We start from the raw sequence: 18,479 nt of genomic DNA, 5'->3' as shown, positions 1-18,479 counted from the left end.
TTGAAGAGTAACTAAAATGAAAGAAAGAAGCTCCTCGTGAGGATGTGTGTATTAAAACTCTGAGGAGAGACTAAATTTAATAAATTTCAGGGTCAATGAGTCTATTCAGGGAACAAAGACACACAGCCCTTTTCCCTGCACCACCCTCCACCCAGGCAATCTTCATTAAGCTATTCAGTAACATTGTTATCTTCTAGACTCAGGCCAACTGGTTTATGGCCTAAAAAAATGTGGGAATGCGTTTGGTGTTTTTTCCCTCCACAACCCCTTCCCCACCTCCAGAAGTCATTAAATCAAGTAGCTTGCCAGTATACATGTATTGGTGGGATTGGGTCTTGCTTAAAAGACTAAATCAACCTTTCAAAAATGATTTAAACACTTCCACAAATACTCTAAAGGTGGCTATTGTTATAGAGTGGATGTAATTATTGGTGACAAGATTTCAACTAATCCATTAAAATTAAAATAATGGCACAACAAACTCATTAGTATGTACTGTAATCAAGTCTTAAGGGAGAAGGTGGTTGCAAATGTGTCAATTTCAAGCACAACTTGCAATAGAGTCAAGATTCTGCATCTTGGAATTACTGAAATATTGAAGCCTATCCACCAAAAATAAATAAATAGGTATCAAATGCTACTAGTTTGAAATGCATTTTGAGAGATTAAATGTGGGGACATTTGCCAAATACAGCCTACACATTGTTAACCAAACCTCCCTGCCCTTCTTTATTCTCGGGCTAAGGTAATGAATTCAACAATCTTTATCAACTTGGCGGGCTTAAATAATTACGTCTTTCTTTTAGAGCTTTTTCTGCTCGATGGGTTGCAATCCTAAAACAGCATACCCTTTTATGGAGCAGAAGAGTTGTGTTCTGGTGATAAAGCATGCTCTGCATTCTTACCATATTTTAAACCAACTAAAAGTTAAGAGACTACATTTCTGGCAAAATGTTTACATTGTCAATACAAAGACAGCAGTAATGGGAGCCTCCCTTACCCTATACATGACCCCCAATTGGCAGTTTCTCTGACCTGTCCTATTGGCAATCAGTCTCTTTGAACATGGTCATCACCATAAAAGTAATGTCTATGCTTGACTTCACTGGGTATAGATTTACCCCTGACATTATTTGTGGATGCTCATCAACAGCTCTCTGGAGCTTCCATTGTTGTTTTCTGCATTTATTTTTTTCCATGGGGACAACAAGAAAGATTCACAGAACTACATTTCATTCGAGTCCTTTGCATTCAGTCATTTAGATCTAAATTATTGGTGATGGGAAGAGCATACAAGTATAGTAGATATCTTGATGTGGTTGAAAATGTCATCTGCATTAGGAAAAATATATTTATTTATTTTCTTCAATCTAAGGAAGTTACTTTTTGGCCTCTATGATGTACATAAAGGTTGCCCTGCTTTGAATGTCAGACTCATTGATGTGTTAAAAATACCAGATGACTTTTGTTAGAAGATGATAAAATAACTTGCTGGGAATATGTGGCCTTTAAAGTACAATTTTTTCAAAATTATTTTTTTGTTTTGTTAATAAGAATCCTAAATGCCAGAACAAGCGTTTAACCATAACCCCTTGAATGAGTCCAGATCCAAATAGATCACAAGACTAGTTAACATACTGATGCAGACAAAAACACACGGGCTAAGCCTCTGATAGCAAACGACAACCTCCTTGATGGATAACATATGGAGAGACAGGCATACAATTGTATCACTTTCAGGATTATCAAGCCCTGTTGATTGGAATAAAGGAATTAGATAAAAGAGAGGGGATTATGCAGACACCTGGATTGAAGACAATGCTGTTTGCAGAGCGGTTTTATCCGCATTATTCATATACAGAAAACCCTTATCTCCCAATTTCAGTTTTGGACACGTTCAAAAATTTGTTTTTTGTTACGTTTCATTTTTATATTTTGCCCCAACATTGAGCACTCCTTGCAGGCATGATACATAAATGCATGTTCAGCCCAATAATGACTCATTACCCCTCAGATTAATGTTGTACAGCAATAAACTATTAAACTATACATTAGCCTGACATGGGACCAGTAGGAGAACAAGAAGAAAAATCCCATCAATCTCTGGACCATACCTGGTACCTGCATCAGTGCAAATCCATTGACTTACACATGGATACATTTGAATCACCACACTTATGATGCAAGAGCTTCTAAAATGTGTCAAACTCAATATTAATGGTGAGCGAGGACTTCAAATGAAAGCATTTGAATATGCATTAACCAAGAGGGAATGGGTGCAGTCTAGCCTTAATGCCTCAATTGCACTGTAATATGTAAATTGGAATTTGTAATGTTTTATATCTTGAACTGCACTGTATTTTTGCACTTTGTATTGTGCTTATATTTTTTAAGTCGCCCTGGATAAGGGTGTCTGCTAATAAATAAATAAATAATAATAATAATAATAATAATAAAGTAAAAAAGTTAAACTATAAGTAAAATTAATAATACTCATAATAAGTATCAAACATTTCTGAACTTCAAGCCAAAGATTTTATTGATGTTAACTTCCAATTGTCCAAAACATTGATATATTAAAAAAAAGATAAAATGGCATGTTTCCTAGTAATAACAGAAGTAGTAAGACTGTGGTCAGTTAACATTTTTTTGATAGCTATTGATTTTCTTTAAGTGCGTTCTGACAGCCAACCCCAAGGTTTTCACAATCTAATCGAAATCAGAACTCCCCCTGTGGGAGTCTGGTGACGGCTAGAATTAAGAAGCACTTCTATAAACTTCATTCTTTATTATAAAGTGCAGCTCCACAGACTGACAAAAATCCCTGCATGATACAGGGCAGATTCTGAAGGGGTTTGCTCACATTTAAAACTGATTTGCAATCGCTTTTCATGCATTGCTCTTTATTATGCACACTGAGTAGGCCCACATACAAATCCATAAAGTTATATTTTCCCCCTCCAGAATATATTTGATATATACATACAGAAAAAGAAAAAAAAAAAAAAATCTAAAAGTTGAAGCCTTGGTTCAAAACAAGAAAAGCAACACTCATTGTGAAGCAATCCCCTAAAACACGTCTCTATGCCACATAGAGACCAACCCAGGCCTCCAACATGCCATTAGAATATTAAGTCACGGATGAAAACACTTTTTTTTCAGAAGCCAAAAAATAAATAAATGGGGAAAAGGGAAGACGGAGGAAGGAAGCACTCTGCCGTTTTAATAAATAAATCTCCAAGAAGTAATTGAAGTCATTCAGATAGGAGGTCCCAACTCAACATAGCAGAGATTAGTCCATTAGCAAATTAAGAGACTTGTTGCTTGAACTACAAACACGGGGGGGTCATGATAAGAGGGCCTGGTGGGGAGGGGGGCAGAGCAGGAGGATAGCCAGATGCCTAACCCCTCAGAGGACCCTGACAATTTGCTGTAAAAGCCTTTGATGGGACTCCCCCAGCTCCCCCTTTAAGATGGTATGCTTTGCTAGAGAGCATTTCATATCCCAGAGGTGGAAACAAAAAAGAAAGACTAAGTACATGCTGGAACACCCATGAACAAGAAATCTTGATAACTATTCAAATCGCCAGTGTGCTTGCCAAATCAAAGTAATCCTCTTAACAAATGTGTCGGCTTTTTTTTATTGCATTGTATCCACAAATTACACTCTATGCAATTCACATTCGTTTTCTTACTTAGGTCTTATCATTGCTATTAGTCTATGTGCATTATGTTCTTCTAGCACAATGAAAATAAAAAAAAGCAATCCCTGGATGGCGGGGGGAAAACACACCCAAAAAAACCTTCAAATTAAAAATGGGACTAATAATATTTGCTGGGTTTCCCCACTGTGTGCTGCAGTTGAAAGTCAGATGAAAAGGCCAAATATTTGAGTGGTATTGGATTTTTTTTTTTTTTTTTTTTTTTTTTTCTAATGCAGATCTATTTCTGTTCATTTCTGTTCTGTGGTTTTCCCACCTGGGTCTTCCTGGCATATAGAAAAAGTAATATTCCTTTTTCTGTACACTCTGACCACAATTTGTTTTGGTTCTTTCCAAGGCCTCTCAAACTAGAGAAGACATTTCACACACTGAAATTTTCGATTCCCACTTGACGTACTTGTCATATGACTGCTGAAATGACATAACTGAGACTTCCATCTTGCACCGCAAATGAAGTGGCACCTTGTTTGTGAATCTTATGCTTCAAACTCTCCCAGACCACAATGTGACAGCTGACCGCCCCCCCAAAAAAGGAAATTTGATCTCTCCTGAATGCATTTGACGTATGACAAATGCTCAAGCAAAAAGGAAGAAAAAAAGCTTGAGGGTAAATGAAGGAACTTGTAATTGCAACTTGAAACCAAGCATAAAAAAGCTTTGATGGAGGAAGTGACTCGGTAGACGTGAGAGAGAGAATTAAAGGCAGTTTCTGAAAAAACTCCAGAAACCAGAAAATTATCAAAGTACCGTGACACTGGTCAATTTAATTAAAACTCTATAACTGACATTGCAATATTACCTTCATGATCTTTTTCACACGAAAGGCATCTCACTTAGTATAAACATCCAGCAAAAAATTGAATTAGGTGTTGGATAGGTAAAGAACAGAGCAATGAGAGATGTTCTGGTCTAATTTGTCATGGTATTTTGAGCTTCATAAATTAAATAGAGTTCAGAAAGGTGAGATCCAAAAAGCAAAAACAAAATCTTGCATTTCTGTAAGAGGTAGTTGTGGCAGGGGGTTTTCATACTTGCATCCAAAAATCGAATTAATGCTTAAACACAAAACTGCTATCAGGACTGTGTTGGGAACAGTTAATCCCTCTCCACCTGCACCAGAAATCAGATATTTTAGCATGCGCAGTTAATCAATCTCCCCTCCAACATCTAACAAGCACGTTCTTTTTTAAAGGAAACTCACCTACGTAAAACCAGCACACGGGAACTCTACATGAATGTGTCCTTGTGGACTGAAACCCCCCACCACAGAGCCAGAGCCAAGTACACTCAAATGTTGACCTGAAACACTTAATTTTAACACCTACCAACTTTTGATTAAGTAAATAATATACTGAAAAGGCAGAAGGATACTTTACGGTCTTCTTGAAAAGGATTGATTTACAAGGTTTGGGTAGACGCCTCCAAACGAGTAGCACAGCTGACAACTGACAAATATGATGGCAACAATCTTTGAAATGTGATCTTGTTTCTCATTTCAGTTTCAGTAAAATTCCATTATGCCCCTGCTTAAGAGCAAATAGACTTCACCTATTTTCCAACATGAAACTTTCAGAAACATGGAACTGGAGCTCCCAAAAGCACAAAATATGTTGCAATGGCATAACTGTGGTAGCAAAGAAGCTAGATGAAACAGCCTAAAAGCCCTCAGAAAGATTAGGAGCTGTGGTGAAACATATCAAATAAGGTCAAGAGAAAATCAAACCTGGATTTCCAAGCTGCAAAATGCCATCAATGTTTTCTCCTTATATCTTATCCCAAAGACAGTGCAAATACCCATAGTCCCAGCTCAGAGCTGCATGGCTTATTTTAGACCTTTCAGGCTGTAACAAACCATTTCAGATTCTCGGGTTTTAGATTTTATATATAAATCTCACGAAGTGTATATTTGTTTTTGCTTTTTTGATACAATTTATTTTATCTGCTATATCCTGCATAGGAGTGAAACTCCCGTTTTTTGACGTTATTCTGCATCAAGTACAAATCAGACCTCTCCCGCACAACCCCTACCTCAGGCTAATCTATTAGGACAATGCATCCTGTCAGGAAAGCACTATCATTGCTGTCTCAGGTCTCACTTTCCTTTTTTAATCAGACAAAAGTCAATAAAAAAGCATTTCTGTTTGATATTGGGATCTAAGGGCGAGAGAGAGAGAGCGAGAGAGCGTTCCAAAATAAGATCTGTCGCTGGCAAATAAAACTGTACTGCAATCATTACAAGTCCATTCTCTCAACCTATTCATTATGAACAATTTCCAGAAGTGCTACATTGCACAGACCAAAAGCACTTCAGTGACTGGACTATATAATATTAGTTGTGACAGAGCCGTTACAATCTCACTACTTCAGGCTCCAAGCACAGAAGGGGGGTCTGTCATATTGGCAGAAGTATCCGAAGTGTTAAAAAACATATGTATAGGATGGGGGGGGGAAGGAATATGCAATATTAAAACAGAGCTCAGATTTTGTTGTTGTCTTGGACTCATTTTGCAATCACTGTAGTCTAATGTTTTTTCAAAATAGGCACTGGTTTGTGAAGTAGATTTGTCATCTCATGAGTGATGCTGCGGGCCCTTGCCTTTGCAGAAAATCCTAAATAATATTTCATACACAACAAACTGCAGTGAGACTGACCATTTAAAAAATGCCTCTATGGTTTCGTTTTGTTAATAAATACCATTAATGAGAACAGATTATACTGTCTAGCTTCACAAAAATATTTCATAGGGGAGCCAGCATTCTTTGTGTTGTATTGGGTGCCAGTTTCGATTACTCAAAAGCTAAACAAAACCAGAAAACCTGTCCTACTGACAGGGGTCAGTGATTCTGAGCTGCATGATAACATCAGTTAAGAGAAAGAAAAAAGTGCCAACTCCCACCCAGAACCCAACAGCCAGATACTACAGTCTCTATGATCTTAAACAAAGGAGGCTGTTTATTGCCATGGACTAGAAAGATAACGTTAACATTATCGCAGCCTTTTTATTTTTTGAAGTGGATGCGTTGTGTGAAATGTAAATTTATCCAAATATGTTTTTTTAGACCTTTTTCATATGTAGAATTAAAATTGTTAAAATGTATTAAATCCTTGCGTGTTGCACAGACAAGGTCTCAGTAGAAGCAGTAACTTGTTGCCAAAGTGGTCATCTATGCTTGCCTGCCTTAAAATGGACCCCCTTCCAGAGCATGGACTTTCCATCTTGCCTCAAAGATGCATACAAAATGTACTTCATAAATGCATTAATAAGGCAGGGACTGGCAGTCCAACTAGAGAGATGATGAATCAGGGGAGGACAGGTGATAATATGATACAATAACTTCTTTATGATCTCGATACAACCACACCTCAACAGCTGCTATTCTACAAGACTCTTTTAATAATAATGGTGTATTTCCTAAAAGTGATTAGCAGGCATCTAAGATAACAAGGCATCGCAGAGTATTGATAAGCAATACCTTTCATCTCAGTACTAAAGACACTCCTTTCCTTTTATCTCGTTAGGCATTTTTGTGAAGATATGTAAATCACTTACACAGCACAGACACAGGTAGACTAGTCATGAGAAAGTATTAGCTTGTTTTTCTTTCAAATGTCTTATCTAAAGTACATATCATGCACTATGACTGTCGCTTTTCATTCTCTCTTGGCTCCGTTTCCTGGTGTGGAGCAATGCACAATCGTTGGTAAATGTTCACCCTTCCAGTAAAACGCACAGGTACACATTTTTAAAAATTTAGTTATCAACTGATTTGTGCACATTAATTACCAAAGAAAAGGTAGTGCAAGCGTTTTACAATCTCAGACTTTGTGGTTTTCTTTATATGTCCCACCCTACTAGGGAATCATAGTTCAATATATGCTTAAATATGAAACCACAGCATTTTGCACATTTCACAGCAGGCGTGCCATTTACAAAGCCAGATTTTCAGTGCCAATTCAGACGCATATAGCGATGGTCACCTGTGCCACCTCTTGCATGGGTGATGGCTGGCTTGAACAACTTGGTAAACCAGAAAATCCACTTTTAAGTCTCCAAACGTCCGGCCCCTTTCCATCTCCCGGCCGATCAATAGTTAAGTCGCTCTCCTTGACGTGTAATTTGCAATGTAAAATAGAGCGTGATTGCTGCAAATGCAATAGTTTCTCTCCCGTAACCCCCTTTCCTAATGAGAGAATACACTTCTGGAATAATCTTAATAAATCAATGCATGGGAGCAGGGGAAAAAAAATGCTCCAGATACATATTCGCAAGTTTAAAGGAAACAATGTAACTTGCATACTTGTTGGAAGGAAACACAACTAACAGCCCGACTTGAAAATGGAATGAATGGCAGCAAACTACGTACTTTAAATCTGCATTTGTATTATGCTTGATTTGTAATGTGTGTTATTGCACTTGTAAACCGTAAGTCGCACTGGATCATTAATAAATAAATAATAATACATCATAATAATAATGCCACTGCAGTTTGTGTAAAGCGCAGGGACTTCACTAGTGCCGTAATTGTCCACATGGACGACGAGGAGCCGCTGGGGACGGACTGTAGCAGAAACCCCCTCTGAATTCCCTGAGCAAATGAAAGTAACTTAGAAATGACGTCCTGCATTCAAAAAAGGAAGAATAACGTCAGCCAAACTTCCCATTACTCTCAATAGCACACTTTCGTTTAGTCTAAATCTTCCAAACTTGTTGCTGCCCTGTAAACAAAGGCAAAGCACCGTTTTAATAGTATCCCCCCAGAAGCATGGCTCTCCCAGGGCTGGGAGAGGGATTGTCTGTCGCACATGGGACACTTGTGAGAAAACATGTCTGAGAATAAAACACTTTCGACAGACTCACCGTGCAGCAGCGTCGCCGATATGACGGCACACAGGGCAAACACGTCGTGGACCGCGGACCGCATCCTTATCAAATTTCCTCACGGACCTGCTAATACCAGCAAACTCGCACTTGCGTCTGTTCCGAGGAGCAAACAGGAGTCTGAAGCAAATCCTTGCTGTTCTCGTTAGTAATGCGTAGTTTGAGCTTCAAAGTTAGACGGCGCGACCGCACTTCGGTGACACTGCGCTCAGTCCCGTCCGGCGCCTCCGCAGCAGCGAGCAGGTGAAATGAAAGCGCAGCTCCGCGCACAGACCACTAGCGAGGCCCCGCCCCGGCGCCGACGCCACGCCCACCGGCTGCGGCGACGCCCTCCCCTTCCGAACACAGAAATCTCCTTTCGGGGAACTCCTGGACTCTGCCTCTCTGCCTCTCTGCCTCTCTGCCTCTCTCTCAGATTTCATTTGCAATTTCACGCTTTCTGCTTTTCTTAGCCATACCTACCGTTCTTTTGACATTGGCCAGCGATGCATATTGTATATGAGACTTTAATCGGATAAATATGAAGATGCTGAAACATTTTAAATTTAAGTGGTGATGATGGCCAATATGCAAGCGTGTGTGCCTGTTTATATGCTTGTGGTGTTATGAGGGTTTCACTTAAATATTAAGTCATCCCCGAAACAGCTTAGGAATCATTTTATTAAAATTATATAATACTAACCTTGATGCCAGTGTGAAATATCTGTAATATATAGGAATTAATTAAAAAAAAAACATGCTTTCTCTTAATATTATTAATAGAAAATGAACACTATCACAGTCAACTCAGTTTACTTGGTATTACTTAAAAAAATATTATATTATATTCATAAACCCTAGAAGGAATGAAAATGATTTAAGTTACTGGGCAGTTTTAGTGCCTGGAGTATTGTGTGTATGCTAGACAGTAGCCTGTGATTCAAAGCTCATACTCTTTCTAGATGTCTCTGAGGAATCATTTTCTCTATAGGATTCCAAATAGCATTATCCATATGGTTTATATCTCTTTAATGTTTATCTGCTGCAGCAATCAGTAAATATCAATGCCATATTCCATAGCTGGGGGAGTTTGATTGAAGGGAAGCAGAATACTTAGGAGATAAGGGAATTGAGGCTGAGTGTTTGCCTGCGCTAAATTAATGTAAAATGCTAGACTTGATGCTAAATGCTAAATATTGTGTATTTATAATATATATATACATGTATATGTGTTTGTGTATTTGTGAATTGCAATGATGAAATGCCAAGAAGCAGTTTCAACACTGATGCACCATAAACATTTCATAGCTCATTTATGAGTAAAAGTGAATTATAGTAGATTTTTATCCCGAAATTCACCTTCAATTTAATTTAATTTGAAATATTTTCACTTCACACATGTTTTAAAATTAATTATGTATTTCTCTTACTTTGTAAGTTATACAGCATGCTTTACCCATAAACTATCATCGCAGATCCAGAGTTTTGATCTGTTGATTAAAAACAATATCACTGAAGTAATTGATTCTGACTATATGTGATGTCCTAGCCATACTGCAGGCAGATTCGAGGACATATTCTGGAAAATAAGCATCAGTCACTTCAAAGGACTCATGAGAGTAGGAGCCCTACACCACAACTTTATCATTAAGTGCCGTTTGTACATTGACTAGAATGTCCGCCCCTGCAGAGTGGCATAAACAACACAGAAAGTCATAAAAATATTTTCTTCCACCTTGAAAATTCATTAAAAAATTCAAACAAAGGCTGTGCCCCAAAGGAAATGCATTCAAATAAATGTATGTGATTCTAAATTAAACACACACAAAAAAAACAATAAATATAGAAGATGTGTAAACTCTCTCTCTCTCTCTCTCTCTCTCTCTCTCTCTCTCGCTTATTATATATATATATATATATATGGTATTGACTGTTTATTAGTCACTGGTAAAGGAATGTACACTGTCCATTGGAACCCCAATACAAACCTGTCCAGGATCAGCAAAACTTAACAAAAACATTAAGGTAGTTTTTCCAGTAACACAATAGCAATCCCACCCCTGTTCAGCCCATGACCCATGTTCTCTAAGCTGAAACCAGGAGTCAACAGATATGTAATAAAATGCTAAATTGCCTTTTCAGTACCAGGACACTTCTAACTGCCTTCAGTGTAAGTTAAATGAGCAAGTCTTCCTCTATTGAGTTAATCATTTGTCATTGTAAGAGACCAATTTCAAATACATCCCCCCACCCACCCACCCCCGGCAGCTGAAACCCCCAACCTGCAACTCTATCAAAGGTGGGGCTCTCTCAGTGGGTGGAGAAATGTTTAACATCTTTTCGAAACCTCCCCATACCCTTGACAGTCTCTCATTGTCTTCCTTTTTATGACGCTAATGGCCAGGTCCTCATTTAATTTGCAAGCGTCTAACACTGCTGCCACAGACCACAGTGAACAATTCACACAGTCCCCAGATCACAATGCCACCCTCAGGAAGCTGTTATAGCTGTTTGTGATGATGAGAACCAAACCTGTGCCTGGGGTCTTTTCGGCACACATTTACAGTGGACAATGGCTGCTTTTACACAACATGGCAAAGTGAATTCTCAGATTTTATTTATTCTAATCCCAGCAAACCCTCCAATCTATCCAATTCCAGTTCATTTTCAGAACCTTCTTAAAGGAGATTAAATAAATCAAGTAAATATGTCTATTCAATCTTCTAGGTTATTAATTTAAATGTGTTTATATCTATCTTATTGTATACGGTTTATTAGAAACTGTACTTTATATCTTGGTGTTCAATTCTCATTTCATGACTTCCTATATACTAACTCACAACAGGCTGATACGTTGTTTTGACCTGGATTGTGGAGACATTGTCTAGAGGTCATCAGGAATGACTGGTCACAAGGCAAGCATGTTCAAACCACACTTCTTACAAAAGCATTGTCCTGTGACTCCATGCCCACAGTACCTTCAGCAGCTAGAGCTCTCCTTGCATATGAGTGGAACAGGATATGCAAGGCAAACGTGTAGGGCTTGAATGGGCACTAAGCGGTGTGGCACATGGTACCTAATTCTGAAAGTTACACCTGATAGTAATTGGTCATTTGTAAAGAGGATTCGATGTTGTAGCACAGCTATGCTCTTGCACATGATTGGTTTTTAGGTTTGCCTTAGTAGTGTGTGCAAAGCAGTTCTTGTATCTGTATTAGGCCCTTTAAAGTATATCAATGTCCTACATAATACTTCTGAGCTGAAACTGCAGCAGTTGAGCTCTACTAAACCCTCAAACTTTTTCAACATCCATCCGTGTAATTGTAAGAGTGGCAAGGGTCTATTTAATCCACAAGTGTTTACTGAATGTCATTTAAAAAATGTTAAAAATGCTACCGAATTACACAGAAAATTGTGTATCTAGTTTTTCTGCATGATTAATTTCATAAGAGTGATAAAGCAATTAAAGTCTTGTCTTACCAGCATATAACTGTAGTTATTTGTTAAAGTATAATTGCTGGCATTCATATTAAAAATCATTTTAAGATATATATTGTACATCATGGAATGGAATGAATGAATAATTGAGTGGCCATTATTTAATTGCTACTCATTATTGTGCCATGGCCACTTAACAGTGTCTTTGTTTAAGTGGTTGGGGTGTTACAGCTCAGTCAGTGACAATATACTGAAAACTCTTATCTGTCCTTCACATACAGAAACTGCATAAAACTAATTTTCTGAGCTGCTTATGGATACAAACCTTACACTCAGATGGAAGCCTTCTATAATGTATAATTCAAGAGCTGCATATTTCATCATAGGCTTGGATAGGGCTTTAGGTTTTTGAATAGATGTTGCCCATTACTGTAAACCATTGTGATTCTTGCACAGGGTTCAGAAAAGGCCTTTTATGTATGAATTCAATATTTTGATAGGCAAGAAGGACTCAGCCTTGTGACATTAATACACCTCATACATTTTATATCTTTCTTTAGCACAAAGAGAAATCATTCAATCACTGTTCCTATTAAACTCAATAGAGGATCATGCACAAAATAAATACATAAATACACACATACATACATACATACATACATACATACATACATACATACATACATACATACATACAAACACATATCTATTGTATACAGTTTTTAAATTGGAACTTGTAAGTTCTTAGAAAATAGGTTCAAATTATATTTCCGTGATATATATTGAGAGTTTCACTGTGTAGAAAAAACAAAACAAAATATTTTATTAAGCTTGTGCATTTGAAGGCAATGCTCACTTTAGTTCCTGTGCAGGAAGCAATTGGACCACCTTTTGAACACACCTTAATTTTCTTCATTGGAAGGCACGATTGCCTGCAGATCAGGAAATGAGCTGGAAGAGAGATCCAGCAATGCTCTCTGCCTATAGTAGTGTAACAGGCTAAATTTGAACCACCAGAGACCAAGTGAAATGAAGTCTGCAACAATGAAAATTGTAACACCTACATTATAGGACACTCCTGAGATTTCTTTTTTAGATGTCGGAAAATTGGATTTTTGGGACTTATGGTTCAAATAGTCATATATTTTCAATGATTATTTTCAATGACACCTTTTCTCCCTCTTGCCTTTGAATAGCACAGAGAAAACATTGTGATCTTTTTAAAAATAAAATGTATCAAATAAAACATTTTGGATCATCTTAAAGCTTATGGATAATTTTCTTCATGGCACATAGTGATGGCCAATGTACATTCAAATATGGCAAAGCACTGCAAGAATAGAAATGTACAGTAAAATAGAATGAATGTGAACACAAAATACATACAGAAGAGAAAATTACATCTTGTAAATATATTACTCAAATAATTATTCAAACATATTGTTAGACATTGTATTAGAGCATTTCTGCCATCGTATCAGCAATACATTAAAATACAAATAGTAATAAAAATCACCTGGGCACTATACAAACCAACAAATTTACCAAAAAGACAGCTACATTGAAATTGAATCTTTGTATTTCCATTAAATTATTAGAAAAGATGTAATCTGATCACAAGCTTCTTCAATTTTTATATCTAGGTGAAACAGCTCCTTTAACAAAACTGTCAACTGAAACATAGGGGGGTGGAGGGGAAACTTCAGTGAAACAATAGAAAATATAAATCACCCATCACACTTACAGTATAAGATGGAGTTAGTAGACTGTGCAAACATATTAAAACTATGAAGAAGCAATCTAATAAAGTCAGATGTTGCACTTGATATGTTGCATTGCTGTTCCCCAGAGGACAAAATGATGAACAGTAAAATGGATTAAGATCTGACATTTACATTTATTAAACTCAGTAGAGTAAATAAACACATAAATGGGCTGACTTCCATAGCTTAAAATCTATTGGAGTCCTTAAATGTCATCAAGGGTTTTGGAAATCATTGTTAATTGTATATATAAATAATATCATGCAGTTAATTTGAATGTTATTAGCCATATACATGTATGTCCTGTAATAGTCTACTTGGTGTGTTTACCCTGTTCATGCAATGCTTCATAACAGAGTTGAATACATTCAACAGTTCTTCCGATATTGAAGTTTCCATGGAGACATTGAGACAAACAATAAGACGACCCAATACTGATGATAATCAAGAGTTTAAGCTTTCACCACATCCATCCAAATGATGATCTACAACTCTGCTGAATCCTGGGATTTGCATTTCAGACTAAATCACCTGGTATCTAAGAGTGTGTTGTTAATGGGGTGAGGAGATGGGCTGGGTGACAGGAGGAATCTAAATGTAGATCATAAAGACACATTAGTAACAGACCATATAAATATTTCGCAAACCAGTGTGACGTGGCATGATGGTGCACCTTCAGGAATGAACGGGTGTGTTGTAGAAATGCATTTCTCATTTATTTCACATTTCCTGAAAGAATTTAATTAAAGATTGCTGTTCCCCAAAATGATTTTATTAAGTAGGGGTCCCAAATTGTATTACATTATTGCATTACCAAAACATAATAATCTTCACTTAATTCAGGGATTAAAAAATGAATAAACCTAACACCTAAACAATTATCAGAATTTAAACATTTTATTTTTTAATTGTGACAACTGTACAAATCTTCAGCTAATACAGATATGTCAACTAAGCAAGGGCAGGAACAGGGGGCTGCTCACCCTGCTGTGAAGCTTGGCCATCCCACTGCTTGTTACAGTTGAACAAGTAAGTTTTCAAAACAAGTTTGTCTAGTCTTATATGAATGTGTAAGCTTAGCGACTGTAGAGTCTAAAATGTCAAACGCCTTGAATTTTGATTAATGAGTTAATATTTTTGCTAGAAACCATAACAATTGCAGCTGTTAAAATGATTGTCTTGTGTTCTCTGCCTGCCCACTCACTGGATACATCTCTCATGAAACAATGTGTTTTGATGTGAGATCTACCTGCTGCAAATATTGTGCTCAGGAGTAGCCAAATGTCTCTTTATTCAGGGATTTGTTAGTTGTGTTGGTGTGGAATCTATAAATCTACACAGAAAAGAAGCAAGTGCTTTGTCATTGAATAACTGTATGTGTGGAGTACAACTTGGGTTGGAAACTTGGAAAGGCGTTTATTTCCTAGGTAACAGTATTGTGGGTAATATTTTACTTTAAGGGATACATTGTGTTAGTATTGTTATGTATTTTTGCACTTTAATATCCCAAAATACAACATTCAAATTTAAATGTAATGGTGTCTGTCTCTTACAGTAGATCTTTATAAGGGATATCGTGGTCAACTTTTCAATGTTTTATCTACTTTGAGAGCCATTTTGACTTATGGTTGACTTTCTGATGAAAGGGCACTCTATTTAGAATTATCTTTTAAAGATGGGCTAAGAGGAGGTTGTTATGCTACAACTGAGTGTTAAGTGACCTGTGAGCAGTAGAGGTCATGTTTTCTACTAATTCCAGATATTGGAGCTTTGCCAGCAATAGTTTACTTTTTCTGATAATGAACTGAGGGTTTATGGAACAGTAATTAGGTGACACATTGGGGTGTGCACTGTGCAGATTTAGATTAGATGTTTAAAATGGCTGGGGGTAGTGGAACGGAGGGAGGATATTCATTCTTGTCTACAGTCTAGAAGGTGAAGTATATGACATTATTAGTTATACATTCCTTTTGGCCAACTATAGCGAAACCTTTTTCTCCTAATCACTCTATTATAGGTTATTTATTGACATTACATGTATTGACAAACATGAGTGCCTTAAATAACTCCCTTTACCAGCTGAACACATTTTTATTTAGTGTTTCTGTTGATTATTGTGCCACCCCAAAATAACTAATGGACACATCTGGCCACACCATTTAAAATGTTCAGGACACGGCACTGCAACTAATTAGTCTAATACCGAAATAATATTCACAAATAATTACTCTGAAATGTGATACTGAATTTCACTGGGGAAAGGACAGAACTGTCAATATGAACAACTGTATAACACTAATAGGTAACCTACCCCATTTGAAGACCAAACCATAGCCCGAACCCCAACCATTGCCAGCACCAACCCATTGTTTACCTGTCGAACATATTACAGCACTTGTGATATGTGATATGCCCTGCACTAAATGATACAACAGATTGAATTCTCAGTCCTTGCTTCTGCACAAACAAGCCACGAGGAGCACTATACCAGAGTATAGTGACTGACTTTTCATTGTGCTGCATGCCTCTCAAACCAAGGCAGTTAATAGTTAAGTGCTACCAACTTTTATTTTGTTTTTCATTAAAACTAATCTTTTTCCTGAAATTACAGTCTTTGTAACATAGATAATGAAACTGGAGTTACCCCAGAGCTTAGTTACTGCTTCAGAAATGCACTGTGCAAAGTCAGATTTTAATAAAGACATCAAGGTAGTTTTCTAATCAGCGAGATGTTCATTGGGACTGGTGGGCAGCTGACTTTATTTAGTGGATTTAAGTGTGTCCCAGGGGCAATGGAATTAACAGCATGCAGAACAGCAAACCGAAGGAAAGATGTCAGATTCTTCACATGAGAAAGTGTAAATGCTTAAGACACTTTTATTATTAAATGGAAACTTTTCTAAGTAATTTGGGGGGTATAATGTGAAAATGCTTCCTACAGCTATCCCACTGAATAAATCTTCTACATTCCTTATGGCGTGGAATCATGCCTGCTCTGGAAGACAAACACTAGTGAGAAACTTATTTTATGATCTGTCACAGAAGTATTCTGTTTTTGTTTTTCATTATCACTATTTAGGAAAGCTTAAAGGAGTCTGCAAGAAAGACAAATATTGCACCTAATACTAAATCTTGTTTGACAATAATAAAATATGCGAATTATACCTAGAGGGCTTCAGAAGATTCTTTCTAGCAAATGTTTCTTTTTTTTTCCTAGAATGCAATGCTTTTTAAATTAAATTATTTTAAAGAAATAAGACTGTGGTTAGCCTTGAAGTAAAAGAGCTTTCAGTCAGAAATCCTGACATAAAATACAGTTGTCATCCCTTTGATAAGGACAGCTGATAAAACTGAAAAGCTCTTAAAGATTCTTGCAATGTAAAATGGTGGGGGGGGGGAAGAGGGGGTAGGCAGAGACTACCAAAAACTATCTACTTGTGATCTGAGACAGATCTGAACTTTCCTTTCTTCCCAAGACTTGATGGCAGAAGCTTTGTTCAGGCAGCTAAACAGTTTGCTTTCTTTCATCACTTTTTCTGAGGATTTGACTCCCCTGTAGGCAAATTAGTAGATAAAACTCCCTTTAAAACTCAAGTCAAAAGGCTAATTACGAAAAAATGTCACGAGACAGTGGCTGCAGAGCTTTTAATTTCTTATGCAGAAACTGGAAACAATGAGGCTAAAAATATTCTGTCTCATGGAGCAGATGCAGAAAGCACGATTCCAGATGTATCATAGCTTCAGGGTGGAAAAACACTGAGGTGTATCCATAAAGCATCAGTATGCCAATATGCTGATGATCCTTACAAATTAATGTGACGCGAACATGTGTGACTGCACAGTGGAACCTAAACAGATAAATACACACTAGACTTATTGCTAGGCTGATATCACAACTCATGCCAGGCAGGGCACCAGACATAGAAAACACTCTAGGAGAACTCACCAGAGCAGGAAATTATGCCACAAGTGACTTATTAACTCAAATATGTAACAATTTGGAAGACAGGTAACTGGCCAAAGCCATGGCCATAATCACTCATCATTATGCGACCGAAGAAGGGTAACCTGAAGGATATGCTGAAAAGCCACCCAAGCAAAGAAATGTTAAAAGTGCTCCAAAACAGACTGAAACCTCAAACAGAGGAAGTATTTGCCAAAGAGCAGGCAGGTGATAGAGAAAGAATAAGCTGCTAATTTGGGTTTAATATGCACATTGCAATTGATCCATGTTTTTTTTTTTTAAATGCCTTTGACCAACTGTGTCATGAGGTACTCTTGGGTTACTATGAGGAAGTTAAACATGGGAAACAAACTCACAAACACCATCCAAGACCTAAACAGAAAATCAGAAATTGCAGTTCATGTAAACAGCACAGTTGTGGAGCCGAGGAAAGAAGAAACAAGCGTGTGGAATACAATGCTGTAAACATCTAAGGTTTTCCATTATACGAGCTGTAAATCAACTGTGACGAGGAGACAGCTCAGTTGGTGCAGTGACATCATCAGGACTAACCAATAGCATCCTTCCCAGGAATCAAGGACGCCAATACAAGAACCATCTCAAAAATGTTAGGCAGTGGACTGGACTGACATTCCAAGAAGCATTACAGGCTTGGAAGACTGCAGTCTCTGGAGAACTGTTGATGATATGACACTCGAAATTCCTCCCCCATGATTCATAGATGTGTAATGC

At 37.4% G+C, this 18,479-nt stretch overlaps 1 protein-coding gene across 1 annotated transcript in view; it reads right to left on the bottom strand.

The window, feature by feature from the left end:
- alcama (activated leukocyte cell adhesion molecule a) overlaps positions 1–8,858 on the bottom strand; it is a 56,371-nt gene extending 47,513 nt beyond the window's left edge. The window contains exon 1 of the mRNA XM_066699472.1: positions 8,582–8,858. Coding sequence (XP_066555569.1) covers positions 8,582–8,645 — 64 coding nt within the window. The 5' untranslated portion in view covers positions 8,646–8,858. The remainder of the gene's footprint in view (positions 1–8,581) is intronic.
- Between the last annotated feature and the right edge of the window lie 9,621 nt (positions 8,859–18,479).

The sequence above is a fragment of the Amia ocellicauda genome, chromosome 3 (assembly GCF_036373705.1).
Source record: "Amia ocellicauda isolate fAmiCal2 chromosome 3, fAmiCal2.hap1, whole genome shotgun sequence".
NCBI lineage: Eukaryota > Metazoa > Chordata > Actinopteri > Amiiformes > Amiidae > Amia > Amia ocellicauda.
Note: the sequence above shows the minus strand (reverse complement) of the source record. Positions and strands in the feature narration are given on the sequence as shown.